This window comes from Leguminivora glycinivorella, chromosome 2, assembly GCF_023078275.1.
Source record: "Leguminivora glycinivorella isolate SPB_JAAS2020 chromosome 2, LegGlyc_1.1, whole genome shotgun sequence".
NCBI classification, from domain to species: domain Eukaryota; kingdom Metazoa; phylum Arthropoda; class Insecta; order Lepidoptera; family Tortricidae; genus Leguminivora; species Leguminivora glycinivorella.
Window position 1 is genome coordinate 28,746,161 of NC_062972.1, and position 24,929 is coordinate 28,771,089.

Genomic DNA, 24,929 nt, shown 5'->3' on the forward strand with positions numbered 1-24,929 from the left:
AATCTCGTGAAAGCCGAGAAGGACAAGTCCAGTAAGTACCTAGACTTGGCTCACGAGATAACCGCCATGTGGGATGTTGAATCAACGATCATTGTTCCGATAGTCGTTTCAGCGAACGGTCTCATAGCGAAGAGTCTCGACCAACATCTTAAGAGACTCTCGCTAGGTGGCTGGATCAAGGGCCAGATGCAGAAGGCGGTGATCTTGGACACAGCACGGATAGTTCGACGGTTCCTCTCTCTGCAGCCCTAACCACCGGCAGCTTGGGCCCTGCCCCGCTGCTGGCGGCACCCTAGGTTAGGTTTTTTATAATGTGTTTATATGTGTTTTATATTGTTTTGTATGTGTTTTTGTATTTTACTTTTATATTCATATTATAAACAGCCTAGCCTAAGAAAGAAAATAAATAAAGAGTATAATAATAATAATAATTACGCTTTACTGTAGATTTCTAATAAGTTTTCCTGTAATCTATAGATTAAAAACTATTTCGTGTATTTTTTTGAAAATTTTACGCTTAGTAGTTTCAGAGATAAGGCCCGGGCCCCCTTGGTCATTTTTTGCCTATTTTCTTAAATTACATGAAAATTACTTTACTAAAAATGATTAAAAAAATATATTTGAAGTACTTATAAAAAACTCTTTCATTTGATATGTAACACAATATAGTTATAGAAACTTTGATTTTAAATTTTCACTTTTACACCCCAAAAGTGGCCCCTATAATTAAATTTTCTTAATTTAAATTACATGTCCCTTTGGGTCACAGGTTTACATATGTGTGCCAAATTTCAAGTTAATCGGTTCAGTTCAGTGGTTTCGGAGAAAATTGGCTGTGACGACGGACAGACAGACACACGAGTGATCCTATAAGGGTTCCGTTTTTCCTTTTTGAGGTACGGAACCCTAAAAAGCATATATTTTAATAATTAATCTTATATTTCGGACACTAAAGACACAATGCGAGAAAGTGGACCACATAAAACGTTTATACGCATACTTAACACTTGCGTAACATACGTAAAACTTGGCAGACTGTCGTGTTCTTTACTTAGTTTTATTTTTTCCGTCTGTTTCCTAAATAATCAATACGTGATATAAAACTTCATTACGCAAGGATTATAACATAACCAAATTAAAATTTTGAAAAAACCCCCGACCGCGACATAGTGGACCGGTTTTCATAAAACATGGCTAAGAACACTCCCGACTAACTCTGCTTTCAAACAAAAAAAAACGAAATCTAAATCGGTTCATCCGTTTGGGAGCTACGGTGCCACAGACAGACACACACACAGACAGACAAACAGACAGACAGACACGTCAAACTTATAACCGACGCAAAAACGACGGGGTGTTTTATAAGTTTGACGTGTCTGTCTGTCTGTCTATCTGTCTGTCTATTTGTCTGGCTGTGTGTGTGTCTGGCTGTGTGTGTGTCTGTCTGTGGCATCGTGGCTCCCAAACGGATGAACCCATTTAGATTTAGTTTTTTTTGTCTGAAAGCTGAGTTAGTCGGGAGTGTTCTTAGCCATGTTTCATGGAAATCGGTCCACTATGTCGTGGTCGGGGGTTTTTTCAAAATTGTAATGCTAGAACCGATTCAACGTTGATAGGTCTTGGGGAAACCCTAACAAGATTTTTCCGGTCGGAAAACGTCAATTTTCGGCGAGTTCTGCTGAATTTGCCGCTTTCCGGTTCCGTTGATTGAACAGAAAAACAAAATATCGGTAGCCGTTCTTCCTGTCAGACTTGTCAGCAATGTATGTATATTATAACCTACCTCAACCACTATTAATAGTACATTACTACAGAGGCCGGGACAAAGGGGGCGAGGCCGGATAGGTCTGAGGCGGGCAACCCCATTTCCCGCCGAGGTATGTATAGTGCTTTTCTCAAACATGGTATGAAATAAATAAAGTCTACTGAAAATAGTAACTTTGGATGGCTGTATCTCCTAAACGGTGCGTCGTAGCGCAAAAATAATCGAATTTTCGTTCCCCTTTGGTACCCCGTATACATACATACATACATACAATCACGCCTGTATCCCATAAAGGGTTAGGCAGAGCACATGAAACTACTAAAGCTTCAGTGCCACTCTTGGCAAATAAGGGGTCGAAAGGAAACGAAACTGTGACATTGCAGTGACAGGTTGCCAGCCTCTCGCCTACCCCGTATACGCTTATAAAAAAACAAAACGTTAAAAAAAACGAAAAAAATTTTTTTTGTATGAAAACGCACCCAAAATCAAATATTGTCTAGGGCCCGTACCAGTTGCAGTCGGCACGTCTATAAAGCCCCTTATAGTTTTTTTTTAATTGGCTAAATACCTGGATGTTATGTCACAATTATCTGTGTTTGGAAATTAAAAAAGAGGACTTTGCCGGCCTTGGCCTGCAAGGTTTGTATGAAATTCCATTATCTATCAATCGTCCTAGCCGCACCTGCAACGTCATACTTCGCTGCCAATTATAAGGCACATAACATCAATATTTCATACCATGTTTGAGAAAATGATTGTTATGCTATTAGTCAGCAAAATAACAAAATATATACACAGGACATGTTGACATGGTTCAATTATTAACTCTTGCATGCAGTCCGTGAAGTGTATTTGCAGTACATTTGTGTTTAATTCCCTTTTATACAGTCACCAGCATAAATAAGTGATGATTCCTGTACCTTGTCGCTTTTATTCCTTTGACAATTTCGTATGACATTTCAAACAAAACGTTAATGTGACAAGGTGTAGAAATCATCACATATTTATACTGGTAACTGTACAATAAAGTGCTATAAGTACAGATATTACTTACTGTGGCATTATTTTGTGCATGAACTGCGTGAGCTCGGCCCGACTGCAGTCCGCAACGTGTATTTGCAGTACGTTTGCGTGTTTCTTAAATATTCGCGCTAGGAACGCGCATTTGTCCAACTGCTTCGCGTTGAGTTTCAGAGTTTTCCTGTGGAAAAGATTTCGAATATTAATTGGGAAATAACTACAATTTGAAATATAGTTAAGCATGGATAACGGTACAAAAAAAAAAACCAAAACAGGAAAGATACTTTAACTTTGTTACTTAATTAGGATGTATTAAATAAATAATGATGACGAATTCAATTTAGAATTAAATTGATAATAATCAACTGCTTGCCACCCACATAAAACTTCATATTACAATAATTATAAAAGGTTTTCTGTGTTTTGAAACAGGAACACCAAAGGAATGTTGTACAATAAAATCAAAAACATAATAGAATAGAATAGAATAGAATAGAATAGAATAGAATAGAATAGAATAGTTTATTTTCTAAAAGTTTTACAATCTTTAGTTACCAGAGGCCCCCGCACTAGGTTACACCTGTATCGCGGGGAACCAATTACAATTTTGTATCTGAGTTTCGTTAGGTACATGCAAACTATATCTAAGTTAATACAAACATAATTATATTAAGGCTTATATTCAAATATTCTACACTAGAATTACAGATTGAAAGGTGAGTTGTTAAGTGACTCTATACAAAATTGCTTCTGTCTCTATGTAACTCAGTGACTGGAGTAGTTTAAAAGTCGTATATTTGGCCTCATTTACACTACTGCCTTTTATATCACAGTACTTGAGAATAGCGTTGTAGGCTGCTATCTTAATATAATCCCCAAATCGTCTAGCAAAAGCAGAGGATACCTTTGGAACCGGTAACGTAAATACTCGTTTCTTAAGGAGCGAATTGTAACAAGTCAAATGCTTGGAGGAGATATGTGCAAGCAGAACTACTTTATGCAGGAATAATTGACGGACGGTTAGAACTTTTGCTTCAGCATAAAGATCTGAAGTTGGGAATCGGAAGGATTTCTTTAACATTACCTTTAAGACGGAGCGCTGAGCTCTTTCAAGTTCTAGCATTGTTGTCTTAGGTGCTCCGCCCCAAACTGAGATGCAATAACTGATAATTGGTTGACACAGCGCGATGTAGACCATATAGAAACAGACACAGAATACAGAAACAGAAACAGATATAGAATAGAAACAGACAGCCTGGCGAAGGAAAAAAACAGGACTCGAACTTATTGACAGTAACCAAGGAGTGAATGGGTGACAACTCACCTCCGGCCCTCGTACATGAGCAGGCCACTGCGCCAGTGTCGGCTGGTGGACATGACTGCCAGAGCGTCCTCCAGGCTCAGGTGCTCCAGGATGCAGCCCAGAGGCAGCTTCATCCTACTGATAGCAGTAAACAGGAGACAACTCACCTCCGGCCCTCGTACATGAGCAGGCCACTGCGCCAGTGCCGGCTGGTGGACATGGCTGCCAGAGCGTCCTCCAGGCTCAGGTGCTCCAGGAGGCAGCCCAGAGGCAGCTTCATCCTACTGACAGCAGTAAACAGGAGACAACTCACCTCCGGCCCTCGTACATGAGCAGGCCACTGCGCCAGTGCCGGCTGGTGGACATGGCTGCCAGAGCGTCCTCCAGGCTCAGGTGCTCCAGGAGGCAGCCCAGAGGCAGCTTCATCCTACTGACAGCAGTAAACAGGAGACAACTCACCTCCGGCCCTCGTACATGAGCAGGCCACTGCGCCAGTGCCGGCTGGTGGACATGGCTGCCAGAGCGTCCTCCAGGCTCAGGTGCTCCAGGATGCAGCCCAGAGGCAGCAGCGGCAGGCAGCTCCATCCTACCGACATCTGCAAGGAGAACTTTCTTTCTTTGACAATGAAAATATGAACTGCCAGCGTATTATGCTTTCAATTTTATCACTTATCCACGTGGATAAGACATCTGTCACTCTTACACTGACATACTTGCCAAACCGTGACAGATGTCTTATCCACGTGGATAAGTGATAAAATTGGTAGCATGATACGCGGGCTGGACAAAATAATAGATCAATTTAACCCCAATTATTTTATTACCTAAGTAAAAACCTAATAAATAAGATTTGAAAATTAACATTGTCAATTTGTGTGTGTTGTTTACCTCTGTAATAATAGTTATTTGTTATACAAGGGGGCAAAGTTGTATTTTAACGCCGAGTGTGGAATTGAAAAACGAGCAAGTGAAAGGATTATATAGTTGAACCACGAGCGAAGCGAGTGGTTCAAGAATAGAATCCTGAACTTGCGAGTTTTTTAACACACGAGAAGTAAAATACATTTGCACCCGAGTGTAACACAAAACTTTTCCCCTCACTATAGCGAGAAAACTACAACGCAAAAAATGCGTTTATCACTGCTTCCAGTAATTCCACAGGTGGTAAATCATCTTTATTACTAGATTCACCTACGTTTATCAATTTTAAAGCAGTTAATTTGACTTTATTCAAGGTCAAATTACTTTACCCACTAGTGGATAAAATGCGTTTTTACCCGCTGGTATTAAAGGACAAAATACGTGTTTCCGAGCTAGTGAGGGGAAAAATTTATTGTAATGTATGTGTTCCTATGTACATTTCTGCGGTTGTGCAATAAAGTGGATTTGTATTGTATTGTACATAGCTCTAGTTTGGTACTTTGTAAATTTACTTGTCTCTCAGAGTGAAAGTCAGTGATGAGGTAATACAAAAAGAAAAAAATACTGTCACTATCTATCTGGTGAGTTTATAAGTATAATTTTAAATTATTCATTCATAAAATATATTATGCAAAATATTATGAAACTTTATTATTTTTTTCATGGAGTGGTTTTGTAACTGCAATAATTTGAATGCTGTAAAAAGGTGGAACTGAAAGTAATTTGACTATACTCATGTACTAGTTAAGTATAACTATGTGAAGAGAGGAGAAATAAAGATCAATAAAGGTATGGTACAATAAGGTAAAGGTAACTGGAGGGAGGTATACATAATCTTATGCAAATCAACCTGATCTTATAAATATACTAGCTTTTACCCGCGGCTTCGCCCGCGTAATAAAAGTATTCATTAAGATTTTCATTTGGATCCTTAGGTTTCTCTGGTATATTTATCTGCGATTATTTCGATTGCACATAATACTTTTGCTTGCAATGATTGTAGAAATATTACACATCGACCACAGCGTAGGTAATTCTATATACGCTGGGGAAACCTTTATAAACATCCCACATAGCCCGTATTTCGACACTATTAATCGGTGGGTAAAAAGTACTTTTTTCTATTATCCCTTACAATTTTTTACATTTTGCTTATACTTATCGCAAACGTAATCTTCAAGCAAGCAAATAACGATCGTCTTAGAGCACTTTGATTGTAAGAGACCGCCGACCGATTATCCGTATCCCTCTAACGATACCCATATTATCCGTATCCGTATCCGTTTCCGTATCCGTATCCCTATCTCTATCCCTATCGCTATCGCTATCGCTAACGCTATGGCTATCGCTATCCCTATCGCTATCCCTATCCCTTATCAAGATAACACTAAGTTCTCGCGCTTTGTACACATATTTAAAGTCACATACAGGTCGAAAGCGATTAAGAGCGTTATAACATTTCGGCGTCGGGCGAAATTAGGTATTTTACCCGCCGCGCGAGCCCAATATGCCGACCCTTTCTAGCACGTCTTATCACTCGCTCGCACTACAATAATGGACAAAACAATCTTGATCCTTTCTATGGAATTTTGATAACAACCACAATCTACTATCTCGATATAAACTTTTGGTTTCTAATAAACATTATTTTGTACGAAAATACGAGAATATAGCGCGAAATAATATCAATTATGTTAAAATTTATTTAAAAAATTAAAGTAATAATTATAAAAGTAGATCCCATCCCAAATATTTGCTTTTGTTATATGATAAATATTAGAGTAAAGTATAATTATATTAATATGATGATAAAATAAGACAAATACAATTCTAATTACTTCAAGGTGGTGCTCAGGGTCTGATGATGGAGCCAGATGGTGGTCACCAATACCAATGAACAATATGACTATACAACTTCGTGGTTTACATGTCATTCTAGCATTTTCACTTTCACATTTCAAGTGCATATACCACGAGTATAGGTTTTCGGGTGTGCTGATTTAAAAATTAATGACCGATTTGGAATCTGACATTGCTGACTGTCACTTTGACACAAAAGTCGTCATGGGTGTCGTAAAATAGGTTTTAGGGGTGCTGATTCCAAAATTAATGGCCAATGTGGAATCTGACATTGCTGACTGTCACTTTGACACAAAAGTCGTCATGGGTGTCGTCAAATAGGTTTGCGGGGGTGCTGATTCCAAAATTAATGAACAATGTGGAATCTGACATTGCTGACTGTCACTTTGACACAAAAGTCGTCATGGGTGTCGTAAAATAGGTTTTAGGGGTGCTGATTCCAAAATTAATGACCAATGTGGAATCTGACATTGCTGACTGTCACTTTGACACAAAAGTCGTCATGGGTGTCGTAAAATAGGTTTTAGGGGTGCTGATTCCAAAATTAATGGCCAATGTGGAATCTGACATTGCTGACTGTCACTTTGACACAAAAGTCGTCATGGGTGTCGTCAAATAGGTTTGCGGGGGTGCTGATTCCAAAATTAATGAACAATGTGGAATCTGACATTGCTGACTGTCACTTTGACACAAAAGTCGTCATGGGTGTCGTAAAATAGGTTTTAGGGGGTGCTGATTCCAAAATTAATGAACAATGTGGAATCTGACATTGCTGACTGTCACTTTGACACAAAAGTCGTCATGGGTGTCGTAAAATTGGTTTTAGGGGGTGCTGATTCCAAAATTAATGACCAATGTGGAATCTAACATTGCTGACTGCCACTTTGACACAAAAGTCATCATGGGTGTCGTAAAATAGGTTTTAGGGGGTGCTGATTCCAAAAATAATGACTAATGTGGAATCTAAGCGTGACCAGCTTCCTAATCATTTTAATGATCCCAATGTTATTAATGATAACTTTTTAAATGTGCCTGGTAGGGATAAGGTATCTTTGTCCACTATGTTGGACTTTGAACAACACCGCTTCAGTCAATCCATGTTCACATTGAAAACTGTCGACGAAGGTCAAGTGGGAAAATATATACTATCTGTTACCACAAATGCAGTTGGCGCAGACGGAATCAGTAGAGATATGGTGTTACTTACTCTCCCTCGTACTTTAACAGTATTAACAGCCATAATTAATCGTTCCATTATGACTGGTGAGGTGCCATCATTGTGGAAATATGCCCTAGTCACACCTCTGCCAAAGGTTGACAACCCAAGTGAGGTCAAAGATCTTCGGCCGATAAGTATTTTGCCTTTTCTTTCGAAACTACTCGAAAAAGCTGTTTATGAGCAGTTATACAAGTATATAGAGGAAAACAAAATCCTTCCTAAATTACAATCTGGATTTCGTAGGGGTATGGGGACTGTATCTGCTCTTATTGACGTAGTTGATAATATTATTTATGGTCAGGATTCAGGCAGGGGCACATGTTTAGTGTTGCTAGATTTTTCTCGAGCATTTGACTGCATAAATATCGACTTGCTTTTATCTAAGCTAATATATTATGGAGTAGATGTAGGGTCACTCTCGTGGTTTAAAAGTTACCTTTCTGGACGTATGCAATCTGTCAAGATATCAAAGTGTGATGGTACTTTATTGGTGTCTGATTCAAAACCTCTATATCGCGGAGTTCCACAGGGTTCCATTCTCGGTCCTCTGCTTTTCATTATATATAGCGCTGACATTGTTAACGTTATTGAGCATTGTCAATATCTTGTATGCTGATGATGTTCAGATGTATTACTCGGCCCGTCCTAGTGAATTTAGTGACTCAATTGAAAAAATCAATGAAGATCTCAACAGAATTTCTGTTTGGGCCGAAAAAAACAGTCTGCTGCTAAACCCTACGAAGTCCAAGTTCATGATTTTGGGAAGTAAAATTCAGATTTCGCGAGTATTAGATGGCAATCCTCAACTTAATATTAAAGGCTCACCAATTGAGCGAGTAGTAGAGGCCAGAAACTTGGGCATAATAATTGACAGTCAGTTAAAGTTTGAAAAACACGTCACACAATTGGTTAAATCATGTTTTTTTAGACTGAAGATATTGTACCGTGTGAGAAGCTTTTTAAATGAACAAGTTCGTCTGACATTATGTGAATCGCTCATACTGTCAAAGCTAAACTACGGCGATGTGGTGTACGGACCTCGTCTGCAGCAGAAAACTCGTAGATTAATTCAAAGAGTCCAAAACGCTTGTTATCGGTATTGCTACACAATTCCTCCAAGGAGCCATATCACGCCGTACTTGAACAAATGTTCGACTCTAAACATGGCATCACGAAGACATTTACACCTTGCTTGTCTTCTCTTCAGTGTTATAAATTGCAAATCACCTGAGTATCTATATTCTAAAATAAATAAATCTTCTTTTCATCATCGACACGGCACTAGATCCACTCGACGTTGCATTTTAGAAACACATCCTCATAGGACGATTGCTTTTACCGGTTGTTTCAGATATCTTGCGACCAAGTGCTGGAATGATATCCCCCACCTTTAAGAGAGCTTAAATCCAAAAAATCTTTTAATATTCGTTTTAAAAAATTCTCCTCGAAAAGCAAGCAAATGGTATTCCATTCGGGTACTTGGTTGCAGATTTCCGGATATGATTTGGTGGGAACAACGATAGTCTTAGGAGGCTTACAATCGGTCCACACGTGTGAAGTTACCTGCTACTTTACACCATACACATTTAACATTTACATCATTCAGAAAACAACTCATGATATGCACATAACACTTACACTATACACTATACATTTGTTCACATTTGTTTACGATTTAACGTTGGCAATAAAACTTAAATATAATTATACTCTGACGTGACCTAGGTTCCGGCAGAAAATCAGTGCTTTGGTCGAAAGAGCGAAGCGTATCACTGAGCCGAGACCCTTTTGTCCTGCTGCAACGCACACAGTTGTATTCTGTACTTTTATTTTTTACTATTGTTTGTTTGTTTTTTTCTGTCTTTTATTCATTTTATTGCTGTCTCTTTTTATTATGTTGCGATTAATTTGTGTGTCTCCTTTAATCTGTATATTGTGTGTGTTTGCAGTTTGCCAAATAAATGATTTATCTATCTATCTATCTATCTATCTAACATTGCTGACTGTCACTTTGACACAAAAGTCGTCATGGGTGTCTTCAAAAAGGTTTCCGGGGGTGCTGATTCCAAAATTAACGATTATTTTGGAATCTCACAGTGCTAATTGTAATTTTGACACAAAAGGAATCATGGGTGTAGTCAAATAGTTTTTAGGGGGCACTGATTCCAAAATTAATGAAATGATTTAAAAAGTAATGACCGATTTGGAACCTGACATTGCACATTACCCCTGGAAAGGAAACCTATTTGACGACACCCATAACGACTTTTATGTCAAAGTGACAGTCAGCAATGTCAGATTCCAAATTGATCATTAATATTGAGATCAGTGTTAGGCACTGAATAAAACATAAAATTATTATTGAATGAAGAACTGTATTTCCACTTTTCTAACTACTACAACTTTTATAAGCTTAATCTATTAAGTTCAACCGCTAGCACGCTGTGCTAGGTATGCGGTAAGTTCTGTACTGAACTCTTTGACAGATGTCATTACATATAATTATTATGTACCGTCTCGTACATATTCCCAACCGCAAAGGTTTTCTTATAATTAAAGGGCTATGTAATTAAACTTAATTAAATATCTATTGGCAGATCACAAACTATATATATGCTTGTACGTATGACAGACCCTTTAGGTGTCCTAAATTTCTTTTAATTATGATACTCTTCATTTTATTCAGACTTGCCGCAAACCTTTTCATCCCATCATTGAGGTGGTCGGGCAACTGAGAGTTCCAATCTAGTTTTTCCAACCATGTCTGCTGTAAGAGCAGCTTTGCATTAACTATGGCCGGCCCGACCAAGCCTAAAGGGTCAAAAAGTCTGCTGACAAATGATAATAAACCTCTTTTTGTGTAATTGTCACAAACATCATGTCTAGGGGCAACCATTATAATAGTGTCAGAAGCCAAGTCACATTGAATGCCTAAAGTTTTCACAATTGGGTCCTTTTCATTGGAAAAGTCTACTACTGCCTTAGTTCGTAAGCTAATTGGGATATCATCCAATAAACCATCAACATTTGAGCACCACTTGTGCAGTTCAAAGCCACCTAACTTTAGTAAGGCTATCAATTGTGTCTTGGCTGCCAAAATTTGGTTCATATCATTGGCTACCAGGTTGACATCGTCAACATATGTGTTATATAACAAGGCTTCTGCGGCCAGGGGATAAGCATCTTTATACCTATTTACTAACTCTAATAGGCACCTAGTGGCCAGAAACGATGAGCTTTTTAAACCATAACTTACAGTTTGTAGCTGAAGGCATTGTATGTCTGAATTCTTATCTTTACGCCACAAAATATTTTGTAAAGGCCTGTGCTCTGAAGTTAACGAGATAGCTCTGAACATCTTTTGTATATCACAATTCAAAATGAATTTATATAGTCGAAACAATACTATAATACTAAATAGATCATTTTGCACAACGGCGCCGTTTAATAAAACATCATTGAGTGAGATTTTAGCCAAAGTGGGCATTGACCCATCAAAAACAACCCTCAGAGCAGAAGTTTTGCTGGAGGGGTTAAAAACAGGGTGATGAGCTAGGAAGTAAACTGCTTGACTATCCAAGTTATACTGTGAAAGGTCAATATATTTTGCGTGACCTAATCGCACATACTCATCTATGAAAGCTTTATATTTTAAATACAACTCATCATCTTTTTTAAATCGCAACTCTAAATTCAAAAATCGTTTCAGAGCACATGACAGTGAATTGCCTAAGTACAAGTCTTTAATATCTTGCTTAAGGGGCAACGCCACTTCAAATTTATTATCATTTAAGACTACAGTGTCTTGAAATATTTTTTCAGCTAACTCTTGTTCAGAGCTGGCCTCTGTGAATGTCTCTGGGACCTTTTCAGTAGACCAAAATTGAGATACAATATTATCTAATTTACCTATGTCACTGTTGTGTGTTAGCTGTTGACAGCAATAATTTGATACTAAGTTGAATACCGGGGCTGTGTCGGAAGCACCAGCCAATCCAGCAACGTTAAACCCAAAGCGTGTATTCTGCAGGATCAGCTTGCTAGGCAGGGCTGGCAGCTGCTCCGGCAAAAGCGCATTTGTTTATACCCGACTTAAGCGGCTTGGCCACTTTAACACTACTCGCAACTAAACTAGACCGGCGCCCTGAAGGCGTCCGCTCTCCCAGGGACTCCAAGGCAGCAGCCCGTTGCTCTCTCCCGCGAACACTTTCAGATTTATTGGAGGCAGCCTAAATGGCGAGGCATTACAGCCTCCAGGAGACGAAAAGGATGGTTGCGGTGAGACGCTCGACGTAGAGGCGTCCAATGCCTTGTTTACTACACCCGCATAGAACGATTTGAGCAGATCATATTTCTCCTCGAAGTCCTCAACACGTTCGGAATCCGCAGGGTCCAACAATGAAATTTCAAGGTTGAGTTCCTTATATTCTTGAAAAGTCTTTTCAAGCCTATCATTCTTCTGCTGGTATAGCAGAGGGTCCGCATCGCTGCTAGAAGCAGCCTCCGCTGTCGCCTTAAAGGCCATCATCCTTGTAATGGCCGCCTTTGATTGTCCCCTGGCCGCTCTTAACCTTTTGAGATCGTCGTCGGCCATATTGTGACACACAACACGACTTCCTGAAAATTGTTAGTAAAAGCTCGAAACACTGTGCAAACAAAATGGCGAAGATGCAAAGCTAAAGAGAAACACAAGAGTTTATTTATAATAACTTCTATGGCGTCGCCGAATGAACGATGCGGAAGTGAAGTGAATGAGCTCAGGAACAATCCCCGCCCGGCTGCTATTGGAACGGAACGGGTGAGCTGCGTTGCGCAGAGCCAATGAGCGCACGCGCTTTCCACACGAAGTTGGCCGCAGACCGGCCGCTGGCACCTGCGTTTCGTTCTTGCAAATTATGCGCACCGGAATGAACCTTAACTGCTCCGGTTAATTTTCGTGCACCACACTTGCTAGCAAATAATTTTGCATAACCGAAACGCAATATCGTGAAGTTGCATGAAGTCAATCACCATTGGTTCATTTCCACCGGAAACGTATATACGGAAGTGAATTAAATTTAAGCACTTAAGATAAGAGTTCTCAACGAGCACTCAATAGTCCCAATACACTTGGTACCAATATTCATTCAATATGGCGCATATGGAAGCCAGAATGACTTGTAACACAAAATTGTCTATATAGATAGTCTTACACTGAGACCAATGTTAACGCAACTTGCGCTGAACACGAAGTGGTAGTCCATAAAGTTCACTGAACTATGAAAACACTAAAATGTAACTAAACAAAGTTAGTTCATACGCGCACTGCACGTTTGAAACACGCTGTTCATTGAACACGCCCCGAAAATCGCATTCGGTATTAAATTTAAGTCCCATGGAGCATCGCAACCGGGAAGAGTCTGATGACAACTTGCCACCAGTATATAACTACGTGTACACGCACTGCGGTTAACGTAGATGTATTTGCAACTTGCAAAAAAGTTTGAGCACAGAACACCACATACACGCATCAGTCCAGAAAGTTCGCGCACTGCACGATGTCGACAATATTGAGTCAACCGCTGACACTTGCACAGTCACTGGCCACGTACATAGTTCGCAGACAGCCTATTGAGTGCTAACGGCCCTTCGAAGGACCAATTTATGTTAGGCACTGAATAAAACATAAAATTATTATTGAATGAAGAACTGTATTTCCACTTTTCTAACTACTACAACTTTTATAAGCTTAATCTATTAAGTTCAACCGCTAGCACGCTGTGCTAGGTATGCGGTAAGTTCTGTACTGAACTCTTTGACAGATGTCATTACATATAATTATTATGTACCGTCTCGTACAATCAGTACCCATGAAAACCTATTTGAAGACACCCATGATCACTTTTGTGTCAAAGTGACAGTCAACAGTGTCAGATTCCAAATTGGTCATTAGTTTTCAAACACCTCCGGATACCTATTTGACGACACCCATGACGACTTTTGTGTCAAAGTGACAGTCAGCAATGTCAGATTCCAAATTGGTCACTAATTTTGGAATCAGCACCCCCTAAAACCTATTTTACGACACCCATGACGACTTTTGTGTCAAAGTGACAGTCAGCAATGTCAGATTGAACATTGGTCATTAATTTTGGAATCAGCACCCCCTAAAACCTATTTTACGACACCCATGACGACTTTTGTGTCAGAGTGACAGTCAGCAATGTCAGATTGAACATTGGTCATTAATTTTGGAATCAGCACCCCCTAAAACCTATTTTACGACACCCATGACGACTTTTGTGTCAGAGTGACAGTCAGCAATGTCAATTGAACATTGGTCATTAATTTTGGAATCAGCACCCCCTAAAACCTATTTTACGACACCCATGACGACTTTTGTGTCAAAGTGACAGTCAGCAATGTCAGATTCCACATTGGTCATTAATTTTGGAATCAGCACCCCCTAAAACCTATTTTACGACACCCATGACGACTTTTGTGTCAGAGTGACAGTCAGCAATGTCAGATTGAACATTGGTCATTAATTTTGGAATCAGCACCCCCTAAAACCTATTTTACGACACCCATGACGACTTTTGTTTCAGAGTGACAGTCAGCAATGTCAGATTGAACATTGGTCATTAATTTTGGAATCAGCACCCCCTAAAACCTATTTTACGACACCCATGACGACTTTTGTGTCAAAGTGACAGTCAGCAATGTCAGATTCCACATTGGTCATTAATTTTGGAATCAGCACCCCTAAAACCTATTTTACGACACCCATGACGACTTTTGTGTCAAAGTGACAGTCAGCAATGTCAGATTCCAAATTGGTCATTAATTTTGGAATCAGCACCCCCTAAAACCTATTTTACGACACCCATGACGACTTTTGTGTCAGAGTGACAGTCAGCAATGTCAGATTGAACATTAGTCATTAATTTTGGAATCAGCACCCCCGCAAACCTATTTGACGACACCCATGACGACTTTTGTGTCAAAGTGACAGTCAGCAATGTCAGATTCCACATTGGTCATTAATTTTGGAATCAGCACCCCCTAAAACCTATTTTACGACACCCATGACGACTTTTGTGTCAAAGTGACAGTCAGCAATGTCAGATTCCAAATTGGTCATTCATTTTGGAATCAGCACCCCCTAAAACCTATTTTAGGACACCCATGACGACTTTTGTGTCAGAGTGACAGTCAGCAATGTCAGATTGAACATTAGTCATTAATTTTGGAATCAGCACCTCCTAAAACCTAAAATCAAGTAATCGTGTAATCCGGAATCGATTACGATTTCCCCATCTCTGGGTTTAGTTATATGGTTCATTGGTACTGGTGACCACCATCTGGCTCCATCATCAGACCCTGAGTACCACCTCTTGTCAAAGGTCTTGTTGAGACGAACCCAACGAGCCTAAACACGAAGTCGTTTACTTACATGGTTCACTGGTACTGGTGACCACCTTCTGGCTCCATCATCAGATCCCGAGTACCATCTTGATGTGTCTTATCATCTTGACCGTATTGTAATTTTCAAATTTTTATCATCACATCGTTGTAATACTTTAACATTTAAACATAACAAAGTATTACAAAAGCAAATATTTACGGATCTAGGATCAAATTCGTTGGTCGCTGTTTACACACACACAATGCGAGGATAGCCCGTGTAGAAACAAGGCGTCCGACCCACACAACAATAAATATTCTCGACGTTTGCGATGAAAACTCGGAGACCAAAGTGACATACGTCTTACCTCCTCGAGCTCCGGCGCGGCACTGAAATCGCAGGCGTCCGTCGCCGGTAAAATAGCGACAGGAAGGCTAGTTTTCAAAAAATTGGCAAAAAATCATGATAAAATATTATAACGACAAATGGATAACAGCAGTTTAAGCACATTGTGCAGATTATTTATATACTAAAATAACTTCGATAACATGTAGATTTTCGGAGAAATGATCACTTGTTTCGATGTATTTTCAAGACAAAATTGAGTTCGTTTTACTTTCAATTTCTCAATTTCAAAGGATTAAATGATAAATATTGTTTAATGGGCCTTAAGTACAAGATATTTGGAACTTAAATTTACCTCATTTATGAGAGTGATCTTATCAAATTGTACATAATAAGAGCTCCGAATTCTGTGCTTCACGCGGTTTTTCCTAAACGAGCATCAGAAAAACAATCATTACTAATTGAAAAAGCGTTTTTTTTCATATGTTTTTTATTTAACCGACAGTTAATAAGATGTTCTAACTGAAACAAGTACTTTCACTGTCTTTTAGTATGAGTAAAGTGTACAATTTTGTCGATAAATATTGTGCATTTTACAATATATCGCCTTTTTTTGTCATAGCGCTCTTAATTAACATTATTTTTACCTTTTTTCCCAACGTTTCGGCCAGGTTGCACTGGCCGTGGTCGCGGAAGACTGACGTCCCAGCAAAATGTCACCGGAGATGTAAACAACACAAAACTACCCGATATTAATTTATATAAATGTTCGGGGTAGACAAATAAATATAATCTACCCGCATGTAATTATTTACGACATCACATTAGAAACCTCAAAAATAACAGTACTTCTCCACTATTTAATGGATGTTATTATACATATAAACCTTCCTCTTGAATCACTCTATCTATTAAAAAAAACCACATCAAAATCCGTTGCGTAGTTTCAAAGATTTAAGCATACAAAGGGACATAGGGACAGAGAAAGCGACTTTGTTTTATACTATGTAGTGACATCGCTATCCCTATCGCTATCCCTATCATTCATTCATTCATTCATTCATTTATTCCTTTATCAAACATAGTTTTACATGTCAACAAAATTACATATAAATACAATTATTCTTCTTTGTTATTTTTTGTTATTAAGTGTCTACAGTCGGCACTTATAAGTTACATAGTTAATGCAAACATGCTGTCGAAGATACATTTCAATTTTATAATTCAAAATGGTTGGTATAGTGAACCAGTTCAAGAGTGCACGTCGTTGAAAAATTCGTCAACAGTGTAATACGCTTCAAGCATAAGTTTATTTTTAAGTTTATTTACGAATTTACGATTATCGCTATCCCTATCGCTATCCCTATCGCTATCCCTATCCCTTATCAAGATAACACTAAGTTCTCGCGCTTTGTACACATATTTAAAGTCACATACAGGTCGAATGCGATTAATTAACATTATTTTTACCTTTTTTCCCAACGTTTCGGCCAGGTTGCACTGGCCGTGGTCGCGGAAGACTGACGTCCCAGCAAAATGTCACCGGAGATGTAAACAACACAAAACTACCCGATATTAATTTATATAAATGTTCGGGGTAGACAAATAAATATAATCTACCCGCATGTAATTATTTACGACATCACATTAGAAACCTCAAAAATAACAGTACTTCTCCACTATTTAATGGATGTTATTATACATATAAACCTTCCTCTTGAATCACTCTATCTATTAAAAAAAACCGCATCAAAATCCGTTGCGTAGTTTCAAAGATTTAAGCATACAAAGGGACATAGGGACATAGGGACAGAAAAAGTGACTTTGTTTTATACTATGTAGTGATTACCCGCGGCTTCGCCCGCGTAATAAAAGTATTCATTAAGATTTTCATTTGGATCCTTAGGTTTCTCTGGTATATTTATCTGCGATTATTTCGATTGCACATAATACTTTTGCTTGCAATGATTGTAGAAATATTACACATCGACCACAGCGTAGGTAATTCTATATACGCTGGGGAAACCTTTATAAACATCCCACATAGCCCGTATTTCGACACTATTAATCGGTGGGTAAAAAGTACTTTTTTCTATTATCCCTTACAATTTTTTACATTTTGCTTATACTTATCGCAAACGTAATCTTCAAGCAAGCAAATAACGATCGTCTTAGAGCACTTTGATTGTAAGAGACCGCCGACCGATTATCCGTATCCCTCTAACGATACCCATATTATCCGTATCCGTATCCGTTTCCGTATCCGTATCCCTATCTCTATCCCTATCGCTATCGCTATCGCTAACGCTATGGCTATCGCTATCCCTATCGCTATCCCTATCGCTATCCCTATCCCTTATCAAGATAACACTAAGTTCTCGCGCTTTGTACACATATTTAAAGTCACATACAGGTCGAAAGCGATTAATTAACATTATTTTTACCTTTTTTCCCAACGTTTCGGCCAGGTTGCACTGGCCGTGGTCGCGGAAGACTGACGTCCCAGCAAAATGTCACCGGAGATGTAAACAACACAAAACTACCCGATATTAATTTATATAAATGTTCGGGGTAGACAAATAAATATAATCTACCCGCATGTAATTATTTACGACATCACATTAGAAACCTCAAAAATAACAGTACTTCTCCACTATTTAATGGATGTTATTATACATATAAACCTTCCTCTTGAATCACTCTATCTATTAAAAAAAACCACATCAAAATCCGTTGCGTAGTTTCAAAGATTTAAGCATACAAAGGGACATAGGGACAGAGAAAGCGACTTTGTTTTATACTATGTAGTGACATCGCTATCCCTATCGCTATCCCTATCATTCATTCATTCATTCATTCATTTATTCCTTTATCAAACATAGTTTTACATGTCAACAAAATTACATATAAATACAATTATTCTTCTTTGTTATTTTTTGTTATTAAGTGTCTACAGTCGGCACTTATAAGTTACATAGTTAATGCAAACATGCTGTCGAAGATACATTTCAATTTTATAATTCAAAATGGTTGGTATAGTGAACCAGTTCAAGAGTGCACGTCGTTGAAAAATTCGTCAACAGTGTAATACGCTTCAAGCATAAGTTTATTTTTAAGTTTATTTACGAATTTACGATTATCGCTATCCCTATCGCTATCCCTATCGCTATCCCTATCCCTTATCAAGATAACACTAAGTTCTCGCGCTTTGTACACATATTTAAAGTCACATACAGGTCGAATGCGATTAATTAACATTATTTTTACCTTTTTCCATATGAAATATAATATTCATCAGTACATAAAATCGTATTGCCATAATGTTGCAATGAAGACTCCAAGACTTTGGTATTGATAACAGACATATTTCATTGATCTACATTTGCTGGCATTGTCTGAGGCTAAAAATAGATTTACAAGGACACTCTGAAGGTTGTTAGCAAATGAAGAAGGAAATCAAGGACTTGATATACTTTTGATTTCCATCTCTTTAAAGAAGAGGATACGAAATCAAATATTCTTCTGCAGTTTTTTTTTATAAAAAAAAATATATTTCGCAACAAATCTGCATTCGAAATGTAAACAATATTAATGCAAAACGAGTAATAACGTCATATACCAATATAACTCGCGCGTAACTAACAAACCATAAAAAACTAGCACATTATAACTCTCAGCTGGCGGACAAGGTGTGACGACATAGAAACAGCTGTTTATGAAAATATGCCAATTATTACTCACAACAAAGCCAGAAACTGCGCACAAAACTATTTACGCCAAAGGAAGGAACCTAAAAAAGGTGTGTTAAGGCCAATAATGTGATATCCGTGAAATTAATTAATATTAACGAGAGAAATTGCGACGAATTAAATCGAGAACAAGAAAAGGTCAATAGTGGTACCTTGATTGTATGTGTTGTTTTCCTCCTGTCTTCGTTGGATACAAGCTTAAAACTGTATGACTATTCAATAAGAGAATGTTTCGATGGTTTTTACAAATTATACTTCACTCTTTAACGCGCAACGCAAAATAACGACCAAACTCGAACTCGAATGATATCAAATGCCTGGGAACATGGTAAGCGTTTTTTGTGTTCGCTACCAAGGTGAAGTTGCTATGTTAAATGCTGTTGTTTTCCGAGCAACTGAAGTTCATCGAAAAGTTATGCAAATAGTTCAAGAGAATAATGCTATAAACTAAAAATAGTTTTAATGTAGTATGTTTTGTATCACACTGTTATAATCAAAAAAATATTTTATTCAATCACTCGGCACTCCAAGCATGCTTTTCTTTGGTTATATATGAAAAACTCTTTACCAAATACTCGTTCGAATACCTAATTTGATTTTTTAGGACAGCAAATTTAAAACATAAGGTGCAGTAAATTTAGTAATAGCTCCTAAGTATACTAAAATTAGTAATTAAAATGTCATATTTATTGTTTTAGAATAGGTTGGCTTTTTTGCGTTATTAACTAAGTTGACTTAAGTATTCGGTAGTAAATTTAAAGTAAATTTCTGAACGCACTTTCAGACAGAAACTTCAAAGATGACAGCTGACTATAAATGTTGCAATGGTCAAAAATAAAAAATATAAAAAACATACAAAACTTTACATTATCAGGAAATGAATAAAAATAAGCAATATTTTATTAAGAGTTTATGATAACACATTGTAAAGGAAAACCATTGCAAATCTGATTATAATCTAAAACATTTTTATATAATATTTATTCAGTTATAGCAATACATGTAAAGACGTAATGGCGGCCAAAAATCAATTTTGAATGTGACATGACAGTCGAGGTCGAGGTTGCGGAGTTTTGTCGCAAAACAAAGCGAATAAATAATTTATCAAGTAAATAAAGCACATAACAATTTTTGTTTTGGACGATTACGGTGGCATGACAATCGATATCGTTTTATTATAATGTAATTGGTTTTTCCGTGTTAAATTCTTTCGATGGTGCATTTTCTATGTTAATCGATGATGTAAGAAACTGAAGGTCTCATTAGTGCGTACTTTGTTTTATTGTTTTGGGTGACTTGTGGTGAGTTTTCGAGATGGAGGGCGAGGATGGGGGGATGGGGAGCCCGGGAGACGATTACGAGAGCAGTTCCCATTCTACGCCTCAGGAACACAAGTCGTTTGCTGAATTCGCGAAAGATAAATTGGACAGTGGTGAGTGATTCCGGCTTATTGGATTGTTTTTACCCCTTTCTTTTGCCGGCATCCTGTGTTAGAGAGTTATTAATTGCCGGCTGGATGTAATGTTGAAATAAAGTCATTTCTTTGCTTTTTGTTGATATTTTGTAAATGTTTAAAATATTCTTGTAAGTTGCTTAACATACATACATACATACATATAATCACGCCTGTATCCCATAAAGGGGTAGGCAGAACACATGAAGCTACTAAAGCTTCAGTGCCACTCTTGGCAAGTTGCTTAAAGTTTTGCTTATCCTAATATTTATATTATGTATACTGGATGGAGAAACAAACACATTTTTATATGACTTATAAATAAAAATAACTTTTAAATTTAAAACAAAATCAAGTTTTAAATTTAAATAAAAATAAAATGGTGTGGAAGTTGATCAGAAGACATAACAATAGTATCAATGACCTGTATGACTTTTATGATTTTTGTTTTTCTTTTACTTAATGTTTATATTGACATTCAAATTAGAATTAGTTTAGAATTAATACTGACAATTAACGTTTAATAATGTTGTATAATTAATGTGTAAGTGTTTTGGTTCAGCGCTGTAAACTTGCATGTGATTTATAAATAAATAATAATAATAATAAATAATAATCAACTCCCACAAATAAAAAAAGTTTAATAAATCATTAAAAGGCTTATTTTTTTTGACAGTTTATCATTTCAATGACTGCTTTGGCGTAAAACACCTTTTTTTTTTGTCGGAGTAGGGAATGCATTCACGCACTGTCCCCCCGACTACGGGAAGGAATGGGGGGTGTGTGGGACTCCCAATTTCGGCCCCCTCTCCTATTGAGAGGGAGGGGGCATAAAACACCTGAAAGGAAACTATTACAACTGAGACCTAATTCTATTTGTCATTAACAGCCAGCAGGGAGCTCCGTCGCCGCCTCCCCATGGCGGGGCAACTGGGGGCCCATCTGATGCATCCCCGACGCCTGCTACTGCACTCCACCCCCACACAGCATACTGATGTGGTGCTCATTTTTCCTAAAGGTATGTTTTATATTCATGAAATGACTTGGATAGTCAGCTGCTAGAGCAGTGGTCGGCAAAATACGGCCTGCAAAACAATTACTAGCTAGGGTGGGTCATTTTCACTTTTTTTTTATTTTCTTAGGGGACACAGTCACAAAAAGGTGCCATTTTGTAATTAATTAGTGCACAATTTTTTTTTTAATTTTTATGTTTCATTTTTTGCCTCCGGATTTCAGTTGAAGTTTTTGTATTTTGTATGGAGTAGGGTGTAAAAAAGGTTTTAACTTTTGAGGTTTTTTTGTTCATTTATTTTCTTTGAACCTTTAGCATGCTATTACTATGCCAATAATGGTATACCTTTATAGCAAAATTTTAAATTAGAAGACAATACATAGATATACTCCGCACACCACACAAAATGTATTAAAAAATATATGAAAACTTCAAAGTGGATCCGGAGGCAGAAGATGAATTCCAATTCCAAAATAATTTGAAATACTGTTTATTTGCATTAGTTGGCAAGTTTTTGTAACTGTGCCCAATGAAAATATAATACTTTTTTTTTCTCCATACAAGAGTGACCCACCCTATTACTAGTCCCGATGCAGAAGAGTTCATCTAGTAATACAGAAATATTTTGTTTATTCTAATAACATTTACACATGTAGGTATATCACGACCCAGTAGTGAGAAGTGTTAAAGTACTCTAATATAGTTTATTTTGATTGTAAAATAAAGTTGCATGTCACTTTTATTGTTAAGAAAAAGAACTTTAAAAAATGTCTTAATCACATTCTCCTCTCCTATAGCAGTTCTGCACGCATAGGCTTTAAGATTTGTTTTTAGTTTATTAGCAGAACTTAGTTACTTTCCTTAGGCCACCTTACATCAGTCATGTCTTATAATACCCTTTGATAAAATATAAAATAAAAATCGTCATTTTCTTCCTTTCAGTATCAATAACATTTCTTGTATTTACATTTAGTTATTGTACAATACTGCCATAAAAAAAAAAACTAGATTAGTATTAGTATTAAACATTAATGATTTTTGAATTAAGACATTATTTTTGTACAAAAAGGAGAACCTCAAAAAACGGTCCGACTAGATGAAAACATATGCATCGGGGCTAGTATATCCAGAATGTGTGTGATAAAATTCCTTCATTTCTTCATTATTTTGGTCCTGAACGAAAAAAGTTTGCCCACCACTGTCAGTGCCGAGCCGTGCGCTCGATCAGAGTAGAGCGAGTTTGAGTTTCAGTGCTCAAGGTAAAAGTTGTCCTGTATAGAAAAAAAATCGCGAGCGCAGCGAGCTCGAAATTTTTTCCTTAGGCAGTTATTTCGGTGTTTTGTCAAGTATGAATGCCCTTCGGTTTCCAAGTGCTTTGAACTTTTCTCATGGTCACGCTCACGTTCCTTTGATTCATACAAAGTTGCGCATCTCTTTACGATTTTGGCGCCCCTTTACCATTTGGCGCTTAGAGCGGCCGCTCCACTCGCTTTACCCTTAATCCGGCCCTGACCACTGTACTTGAGTGTGTGTGGAAAGGAACATCACTGAATGTGTAGAGCCCCATACATTCCGTGACTTCTCATTCCAAACTAACTCTAACAGGAATGCTTTAACCCTTTGACTGATGTGCATGACAAGCAATGCACTCAATATTAACCATCATGTATTCTGACAAAGTTTATAATGATATGTTACACACTACAACTGCAATATCTGTTGGTGAGCCTTTTCTCTTTAAAATTATATAAATTAAGGATGATGTTGCAGATTCATTTTATTCTAATAGTATGGAAAGTAATTTGTAGCATAAAAAGTATTATATTAAACTGAAATATATACCATATACTAAAGAAAAGCGATTAAGCCCACTGGTGGCGAAGCCGGGAATCGAACCCGGGTCTCCAGCTATCGCGGCTGACATGCTCAAACGACTACACCATCAGCGTCAATTGATTAGACTTACTGAAATTGAATAGACCTTTGACCTTCGGTAGTTGTGTTCAATAAAATTGCCTTTTTCGTTAAACAGGAAACTTTTACGTTCTGAACAAATCCGAAGTTTGCCTTTTCAGCATAATGCTTTAAAAGTTTGCCAAAGAACACTGTTGCCAACAATTTGTCGATTCGGTAATACAATGCTAGTTTTAAAACATGAGATTACTTTGACTCTTGTTTTTCTTCCATTTGCGCTATGACATGGGGTTCTTCAAGAAGCAGGTATTTAGGGTTCTCAAAGGTTGGCAACGCATAAGTGGCTCCCCTGATGTTGCTTATGTCCATGGGCGGCGATGACTGCTTACCATTAGGCGGCTCGTCTGCTCGTTTGTTGCCTATTTCATAAAAAAAAAATGGCACTGGTCCCACCAAAAGCGAGTAAGCTATGAGCTATCGGCGATAGAAACGAACAAAAGATAATCGCTCCCGTGTAAGTAAAAAAGAGACAGCGAGCGATTTATATAGTTCATCGCTCGGCGACGAACTATAGCTCGTTAACGCAATCATCGCGTAGGGACTAAACTCTGTCAAACAAGTCTGTCAGTAAATAAGAACAAAGAAAACTATAGGTATCCTTTTCTTTAGCACCCTAAAGAGAAGGATGCATATAGTTTTCTTTGTTCTTATTTACTGGCAGACTTGTTTGACATAGTATATTATCTTTTTTAGGGTTCCGTAGCCAAAATGGCAAAAACGGAACCCTTATAGTTTCGTCATGTCCGTCTGTCCGTCTGTCCGTCTGTCCGTCTGTCCGTCTGTCACAGCCGATTTACTCGGAAACTATAAGTACTACAGTGATGAAATTTGATGGGAATATGTGTTGTATGAACCGCTACAAAATTATGACACTAAATAGTAAAAAAAAGAATTGGGGTGGGGCCCCCATACATGTAACTG

At 37.8% G+C, this 24,929-nt stretch overlaps 3 protein-coding genes across 6 annotated transcripts in view; 1 reads left to right on the plus strand and 2 right to left on the minus strand.

Moving 5' to 3' along the window:
• Positions 1-18,310, minus strand: part of LOC125236908 — a 47,484-nt gene extending 29,174 nt beyond the window's left edge. Inside the window, exons 1-3 of the mRNA XM_048143828.1 lie at positions 18,265-18,310; positions 4,548-4,684; positions 2,820-2,966 (exon numbers count right to left, since the gene is read on the minus strand). Coding sequence (XP_047999785.1) covers positions 2,820-2,966; positions 4,548-4,684 — 284 coding nt within the window. The 5' untranslated portion in view covers positions 18,265-18,310. The remainder of the gene's footprint in view (positions 1-2,819; positions 2,967-4,547; positions 4,685-18,264) is intronic.
• LOC125236914 lies at positions 10,444-12,878 on the minus strand. The gene is made up of 2 exons (XM_048143834.1): positions 12,799-12,878; positions 10,444-12,705 (listed from the first exon to the last, which is right to left on the minus strand). Exon 2 carries the CDS (start codon positions 12,680-12,682, stop codon positions 12,215-12,217), a length of 468 nt encoding a protein of 155 aa, XP_047999791.1. The 5' UTR covers positions 12,683-12,705; positions 12,799-12,878; the 3' UTR covers positions 10,444-12,214.
• Positions 18,311-20,586: 2,276 nt separating the features above from the next.
• LOC125237484 (anoctamin-8) overlaps positions 20,587-24,929 on the plus strand; it is a 57,018-nt gene continuing 52,675 nt past the window's right edge. For 3 of the 4 annotated variants that reach the window (XM_048144602.1, XM_048144596.1, XM_048144609.1), the window contains exons 1-2: positions 20,593-21,001; positions 21,912-22,040. In XM_048144602.1, the coding sequence (XP_048000559.1) occupies positions 20,884-21,001; positions 21,912-22,040 (247 nt within the window). In that variant the 5' untranslated portion in view covers positions 20,593-20,883. Of the gene's footprint in view, positions 21,002-21,911; positions 22,041-24,929 lie in introns of all 4 variants that reach the window. The other variant, XM_048144619.1, reaches the window with a different exon arrangement.

Excerpts from the sequence above, each read along its gene's own strand:
- LOC125236914 (XM_048143834.1), bottom strand. The coding sequence starts at position 12,682 with ATGGCCGACGACGATCTCAAAAGGTTAAGAGCGGCCAGGGGACAATCA.